The sequence below is a fragment of the Alexandromys fortis genome, unplaced genomic scaffold (assembly GCF_014885135.2).
Source record: "Alexandromys fortis isolate MF-2015 unplaced genomic scaffold, M_Fortis_MF-2015_v1.1 scaffold_128, whole genome shotgun sequence".
NCBI classification, from domain to species: Eukaryota; Metazoa; Chordata; class Mammalia; order Rodentia; family Cricetidae; genus Alexandromys; species Alexandromys fortis.
This window is the reverse complement of record NW_026068012.1, coordinates 298,983-307,067: the sequence shown is the minus strand read 5'-3', so window position 1 is coordinate 307,067 and position 8,085 is coordinate 298,983. Positions and strand designations below refer to the sequence as shown.

At 49.4% G+C, this 8,085-nt stretch overlaps 1 protein-coding gene across 4 annotated transcripts in view; it reads right to left on the bottom strand.

Moving 5' to 3' along the window:
• Positions 1–5,043: 5,043 nt before the first annotated feature.
• Dop1b (DOP1 leucine zipper like protein B) overlaps positions 5,044–8,085 on the bottom strand; it is a 110,067-nt gene continuing 107,025 nt past the window's right edge. For all 4 annotated transcript variants that reach the window (XM_050162056.1, XM_050162057.1, XM_050162059.1 and 1 more), the window contains 3 exons: positions 7,480–7,641; positions 5,973–6,102; positions 5,044–5,503 (listed from right to left, as the gene is read on the bottom strand). In XM_050162056.1, coding sequence (XP_050018013.1) covers positions 5,252–5,503; positions 5,973–6,102; positions 7,480–7,641 — 544 coding nt within the window. In that variant the 3' untranslated portion in view covers positions 5,044–5,251. The remainder of the gene's footprint in view (positions 5,504–5,972; positions 6,103–7,479; positions 7,642–8,085) is intronic.

Genomic DNA, 8,085 nt, shown 5'->3' with positions numbered 1-8,085 from the left:
ATGTGAGGCGCTGGGCACCCTGCCCAGTCCCTGTAGGAGGGACCATTTCATGCCTGTGCACACAGCCTTGGCTGGAACCAGCACTCCGGGAGGAATGGAGCCAGAGCAGTTGACTTCAAGGTGGGTATAGACACTCATTCATTGAGGAGAAGGGAAATACCAAACTGAGGCACAGATAGATGGGAGACATAGCTCATTTTTTAGAGTGCTTGCTTATCCCTAGGTTCGAGAACCCACACTGCATAAACCGAACAGCATTGCACAAACCTGTAATCCTATCACAAGAGGTAGAGGCAGGAAGATCAGGAGTTCAAAATCCTCCTCAGCTACAAAGGCAGTTCGAGGCTACCCTGAAATAGATGGGACCATGTACCAAAAAACAAAACAAGAAAAGGAGACACGGAGTGTCTGCCAGACCAGGACATGATATGGAAGCTGCTGTGGAATAACCATTTTGTATGTGTTGCTCTTGTTGCTTTAATAAAGAGCCAGCTGGCCAATAGCTAGGCAGGGAGAGGTTAGGCAGGAGAGGAAACTGAGAGAACTCGGAGAAGCAGAAGGGCAGGGTTGCCAGACAGAGGGAGCAGAATGTGTAGAAAATAAAAACAATCCACGGGCCATGTAATAGCATGTAAATGAATAGAAATTGAAAGACCCTACAGCTAGCATGCTCCCGGGGGAACGTCCTGTTTGCTTAAAAAAAAAATTCTCCAGATCAGCAGCCAGCCTGCTCTCGTAAGAACATCCCATGTGCTTAAGAGAACAGGATGTCTATGAGATAGGAAGACTGCAAGGCAGGATATCAATAAGATAGGACATCAACAAAGCAGGTTGACTGCAAAACAGGATATCTATAAGATAGGAACAGGATGACTTTTGCTGACACCCATGCTGAGAGAGGAAACCATTCATGCCCCCGCCTCATTCCGATAACCACGCTTTTGCTTCTGTAAACTTGCTTTTTGCTCTTCCTTATAAAAATTCTTCCCTCCAGTTGGCAGGCGCGCAAGTCCTCCGAAAGACTTTGCTGCCCTCAGGTACCTGTGTTTACCCAATAAACCTCTTGCGATTTGCATCCGTGTGGTCTCAGCCTGTTCCTTGGCGTCTGGGAGGTCTCCTCCCGAGAGAAGGACCTCTTCGAGAGTCTTTCAGAAATGGGCTAATTTAAGTTGTAAGAGCTAGTAATAAGCCTAAGCTATCAGTCAAGTATTTAAAATTAATAATAAATCTCTGTGTTGTTTATTGGGGAGCCGGAGATCTGACAAAAACCCCGCCTACAGGATGCTGAGTCAAAACTCACATAACCTGAGTTCACATGCCACCATGTGTGCTTCACACAGCGAAGATGTATGTTCACATCACCTGGTGATGTTTTCTTCTTGGGTGCCTTGGAAAAACCTACTTAGTAAGATCCTAGTTAATAGATACAGATTGTTATGTTTGCTATTTTCAGAAACCGGTAAGTTGTTTAGCTACTTGCTAGGTCTCCGTATGTCTAGAAATGAGCTTGAGTTAGACTATAGGGTTCCCAGCGGCTAAAGACCAGCATTCCTCAGGAACTTGTGAAATGGGTTTTTTAATCCCCGAAAGGAGTCCCTCCCCCAACCTACTCACTCCTTTTCTAAATCTCTCTCTCTCTCTTTCTCTCCCACTTCCCTAGCCCTGCCTAGGGTTATTTTTTTCTCTCTCTTCTCTGGACTCTTCCAGATGCTTCTGAATAGTCTCTCTTTTATTCACAACCAAAACCTTCCCCCTAATGGAGAAGTCAAGTCTTCGGTTTCTTTGCTACGCCCCTCGCCTACAATATCAAGAAGAAAGGCGGCACTTGTCTTAGGGTTTCTATTGCTGTGATGAAACACCATGACCCAAAAGCAAGCTGGAGAAGAAAGGGTTTACTTGGCTTACACTTCCACATCACTGCTCATCATCAAAGGAAAGCAGGACAGGAACCAAAGCAGGGCAGGATCCTGGAGGCAGGAGCTGATGCAGAGACCATGGAGGATACTGCTAACTGGCTTATTCATCGTGGCTTGCTCAACCTGCTTTTTCTTCTTTAACTTTCTTTTTTACTTATTCTTTGTGTTTTTCACATCATGCATCCCAATCCCACCCATCTCCTGTCCCCTCACACCCACTCTCTGCCCCTGCAACCTCCCCACAAAAATAAAAATAAAATAAAATTTAAGAGTTGTGAGTTGCCATGTCTGTGCTGGGAATTGAACCTGGATCCTCTGCAAGAGCAGTGCCTTAGGGGTTTTTTATTTGTTTAATTGCTGTGAAGAGACACCATGACCATGGCAACTCTTACAGAGAAAAGATTTAATTGGAGTGGTTGGCTGACAGTTTCAGAGAGAGGTTCAGTCCATTGTCATCATGACAGGGAGTATGGCGGCACGCAGTAGTGCTGGAATAGCTGCGAGACCTACATTTTACAGGTAGCCAACTGACTGTTGCACCGAGTGAAGCTTGAGACAGACCTCAAGGCCTGCCTCCACAGTGACACACTTCCTTCAACAAGGCCACACCTCCTAATAGTGCTGCTCCTTCTGGGGGCCATTGTATTTCAAACCACTACAAGCAGCCAGGGCTCTCGTCTGCTGAGCTTTCTCTCCCGCCCCTTCCAGTTTCCTCTTTAAACAGGTTTTCATACTCATTCTGCCTCAGCCTCACAAATGCTGGGGGTATAAGGGTAATCCTTCAGGTTTGTTTGTTTCCCCCTTTTCCTTTGAGACAGCTCTTACTGTAGCCAAATCTGGTCTGAGTTCATGACGCAGCTCAGGCTGGCAGTGACCCTCCTATGGTAGACGCTAGTGCGCGGAGATTACAGATGAGAACCCCATGTTTGATTTTGCTTTGTTTTGTTTTTAATTTTTCTAAGACAGGGTTTCCCTGTGTAGCTTTGGAGCCTGTCCTGGAACTAGCTCTGTTGACCAGGCTGGCCTCAAACTCACAGAGATCTACCTGCCTCTGCCTCCAGAGTGCTGGGATTAAAGGTGTGCCCCCCCCCACCACCACCCGGCTCCCACACTGTGACTTGACACTGATTATTAGGCAAGGCAGGGCTACTTCCTCATAATGTGTGCTGTTTCCACCCCCAAGTGTGAGCAAGTGTGAGTCACAGGGCTTACAAGGTTACACTCACAGACCTTAGTGACCCAAATTTAGAAATGCTTTTTCTTTATGTGTGTTCCCTTGGCCACAATTCCCATGGGATTTCCAACAGACATTTGTATGACTACCCATATATCTAGATGTATTTTTAAAATACAGTTTTCAGTCCTTATGTAGGCAGACCGGGACCTGTGAGCCCCAGTGAGTGCTACGCTGAGACCAAGGACATAACTTGCTTTTCTATTGTACAAGGAGTAAAATGCTGAGAGAGGGTTCAGATGGCTCAGTGGGCAAAAGCGTTTGCTGCCAAGCCTGATGTCCAGGGTTCAGTCGAAGAACCTACATGATAAAAGGAATCTGACCTCTAGTGCCCCCAACCCCAGGACTAATCAAACTCAGAGCTCCCGACGTCCAGTAGGCATGGGCTCTGAGTGTCCAGGAGGACAGTGTGTCTTACGTGCCTCACGAGGCCTGGGCAGGAGAGCACACAGTGCTGTTGCCTAAACAGTGTCACTCAACAGGCAGGTCTGGGAGGCGCGTGGCACTCATTGGCAGAGTTAGATGTGGTCCCTAGCCAGGACGTAAGTAGGGTAGCTGGCAGTAGATGACGAGGCTTGGGAGGGTGCGATCTGATGCCGCCAAGCCCAAAGGATTATTTTACTACACAGCAGTATCAGCAGCACAGTAGAGAGATCTGAGAGAGGAGGAAGCAGAGGGAAGAGGCCAGAGAGTCCCAGTCCTGACCGTTCCAGCCCTCAGTGCACTGCAGGTGTAAGACTTGAACTGAAGAGTCCCAGCCGTGGCACTGACTAGGGTCACGACTGTCGGAGTCTGAATGCCACATGCTTCTTATGTGTTTGGGCAGTGCAAGTGTGACTTGAATGGGCAAGACTTTGACACACCCAAAGAGATCTACTTACGTGCTTGGCAGGCTAGTGTGGCTGTTGAGAGCAGGTCTCAGCCTCTGGGACGGCCTTGAACTTGCTATCTGAGCTAGCAAGGGTGACTCTGACCCTCATGCCTCCACGTGCCGAGGGCTGTGATTCTGGGCTGTAGTTACCCATTCTGTGGATGCCAGGCAAGCACTCTCCCAACACTGTTATCTCCCACCCTGGGATACTACTGTTTTAATTTTTTGTTGTTTTTATGCCCTAACCAAAGTTTTCCCTCCCTTGTCTCCTCCTCCCTACTGCCCCCAGCCACTCCTCTGTTTCTCTTCAGACACAGGTGGACCTCCCATGGAGATCAGCCAGCTGTGGAATTGGTGTTGCAGGGAGACTAGGCTCCTCCTCTTCCATTAAGGCTGGGTGAGGCAGTCTGGTAGGAGGAAAGGGTCCCAAAAGCAGGCAGGAGTCACACACAGCCCCTGCTCCCACTGTTAGGAGCCCCATAAGAAGATCAAGTTACACAGCTGTAACACGCATGCAAAAGGCCCGGGTCATTTTCTTTTTTAAAGTTTTAGACTGTAGTACCAAAGTAAGTGCTTTAAAGGCCTCTGTGTGACATGTGAAAATTACACCTTTGACAACCATTTAAAAAAAAAAAAGCCCCTTAACTCCTTTAAATTAGATGTATACGTGTGAGTGTGTGTGTAGCACATATGGAGGTCAGAGGACAGCTTTTCAGGAATTGGGTATTTCCTTCTACAGCGTGGGTTCTGGAAGAACTTGGGTTACTAGGCTTAACAACAGATTCCTATAATTACAAAACCATCTTGTCAGCCCCCTTTTTATTAATCTTTTTAGTACACCTATTTATCTCGTGTGTATGTGTGAAGGTCAGAGGACAGTCTGGGGGGAATCCATTCTCTGTGGCCACTCTGCGCCGCTGAGTACCTGCCAGCCTAACAACCTGCTAGAGCGCTCTACAACAATGAACAGCAGAGCTACGTGTCTGCTTCAGGGAAGCAAAGACAATCACGCCTGCTTAGAGATATATTGATTTTATTCCATTACACAAACTGAGACTGAACTATATTACAAGGCATTTAAGAGAGGCATGTTTGGCTGCTGAACAGAAAATACCTGAAAGGACTTTCAGGGCTGTGGTAGAGTTGATTCAAATTCCCCAGCTCCCCTCTTCACAGAACATCCCTGTCCTCGGCAGGGACAGGGGAGGACCAAGAGGCCCTCCTAGGGTGCTAGCACTCTGGATGCTCCAGGAAGTCATGTTCCACACACTCCTCCAGCTGCCTTAGGACCTTTGGGCTTTCGGCAACAGGGAACTCGGGCACCGACATTCCTGGAACTTCGGAGGGCAGGTGGCTTTGTGTTTTGAAAGCACAGTTTACTGTCTTGAAGAAGGGCATCAATTGCCTGATGCTGGAAACGGAATGTTGGCGCAGAAGAGGGAACTCGCTCTCCCCAGTGATCTCATCAGAGCTGCCAGTTTCCTGCAGAGACCCAAAGCCAGGGAAGTGACCTTGGCTAACTCTGAGACGCCCCCTTAGCAGTGCACATCTGCAGCAGGGGCAGGCTGCTCACAGCTAGCACGTCCCAGCAAGAAAACAAGGGATGGGATGTACAACCATCCCAAGCTTTAAAACTAAGAGAAGAGAATTTGAAGTCCTAAAAATCAGGCAACATGAGGGCTTTGTTACTACTTAGTCCACAAGTCTTTGCCACAAATATTGTTTTGAGACAGGGTCCTACATAGCCCAGGCTGGCCCTGAACTATATCCCAAGGATGACCCTCACCTCTAATTCCCAAGTGCTAGGATTACTGGCATGGAATGCACTACTCCACGCAGTCTACGTAATGCTGTGGCGTGACCCAGGGCACTGCGTACGCCAGGCAAGCTCTCTCCGACTGAGTTACATTTCCAGGCCTATGGAAGTTGTTTTTGAAAGGAAAGCACTTACCCCGTATTTTGATCTTAGAAGTTCTAGAATCCTGACAGTATGAGGTCTGCACTCTTGGTGATTTTCTTCCAGCTCTGATGGGAAGGCGGGGTGCTCAGTGTCCACTTCTGGAACAAACGCCCACCGGTAGCTGCAGGGACAAGCAACGCCAGGCATGTTGACGCAGAGCTCGGAAGCTGCGTGCAGCAGCTTTGGTGAGATGATACATCCCACAACTCAGCGGCTTAACCTTCTCATAGACGGCCCTGTATGACCACCAACACACTCAGTTCAACTCCACCAACCCTAGGAGAAATCCTGCTTTCCTCAGCCACTAACGCTCAGTCTCCAGGACGAAGACCCAGGCAACCCACTAACCTACTTCCTATCTGCAGATTTCTCATCCTGGACCTGCAGGCGTGGAATCAGACATGTTCCTCAGAGGGCTGCCTCTGCCACGCAGTGCATTCTCAGGAGCCAGCATGGTGTAGCAGGCATCATCATCTTTTTTATGGCGGACTGAGGTCTCGCTACACGGACAGACCACATGCTGTCTGTCCATCTGCTGCTGAGGAACACACAGCTGTTTCCAGCTTTGGGAGACCATACATAATGCCATTGCCATTGTTCACGGTGTGCATGGGAGTGCCCTTCTCTCCATGGCCTCTTGTTTAGGTTTGCAGCTAAATGAACAGATGTGAAGCCTCCTCGGATCCGATATGGCCCTGCACAGCCTCTCTACAGACATTGTGCACAGCAGAGCTGGGGAACTGCTTGGCCTGCACTGACAGGCAACCACCACTCAGACCTATGCTTTCCACTAGGTTCCCCTTGGCGTGACAAGGAGTACTGATCTGTCCCCCAGCCGGGGACTAGTGTAGTGTCACTGCCCTAAAACTGTGCCTGCCACCCCACTTTTGTCCCCCCAGCAGCCACTGCTCTTTGCTCCTATGGTGGGGTATTTTCTCGACTATCACACAAATGGAAGGACACAGCGTGGGGCCTTTCCAGTCTGGCTTCTTCACTTGCTCGTAGCCATTTAAGAGAATGCACAAGTGTTTTTACCCTTGACTCCTCTCCCTGGGGCAGCTGGAGAGCAGCCTTTGGGGCCAGGCATGTCTCAAAGCAGGAACAGCTGTGTTAAGCCTGTAGGAAATGCGTGCCAAAGAGGCCAAGTGACCCAGGGAGGCCACACTCCAAATAAAGCCTCCACCTCTAATGGCAAGAGACAACTCCAGCTATATAAATGCAGACAGGATCAGCACCGGTGACCTGTTTCACAAGCATTGGGTAGCAAAAGTCACCTCAGCAGACATAAAAGCGCTGGTCTGTCACAGAGCCACATCTGAAACGCGACCGTGAGCAGAGTCATGAAACCACAGCTGTTTGGGGAAATCTGAACCCTGGGCTGTAGCCAAGCTGCTCAGTGCTGCGGCTTCCCACAGGCCCACTGCACATGAAAGCAAGTGCAGAGCTCGCGGCAGGGAAAACCACCGTCTTCAAAGGACGTGTGGTCTCCTCCACTTACATCTGAAACAGCGGCATCTTGTCGGGTGGGAAGGAAAGCGCCGTGTCCAGGAATTTGCAAGCGGAGAGGTACATGACAAGATCACCTGGGGACACGGCCCCGCCCGAAGGTCCACTCCCGTCAGCAACTGGGACTTTTACTCTGTTTGTTTTGTGGCTGTTTCTATGGATTCAAAAGGAGATGTTCATTATGTGTCCTTGAACATCTTCTGCACTCCCTTGGCTCAGAAGTCCTTAGACACTCCCCTTCACTCAAGGCTGCCTTCAGTTACAAATGACCACACATGAGACCCTGTCTGAGAAACGGAGGGGGCTGCAGAGATGGCGCAGCAGCTATGAGCCCTGGCTGCTCCAGATGACCCGGCCTCAATCCCCGGCACCCAGACGGTGGGGCTCCAGAGATCTGATGACCTCTACTGGCTTCCTCAGACACTCCATGCTGCGGTGCATATAGATACACATGTGCAAAACAGAGAAACACATCTTGAAAAGAGAGGGGGAGAAGTCTTCACCCTAGCTGGCCCCATCACAAGTACTCTCAGGAGACGGTAGGTGGTGTGGCAGCCTACACCCTATAGCTATGCCTAGACTGTCACTTCCCAGCACT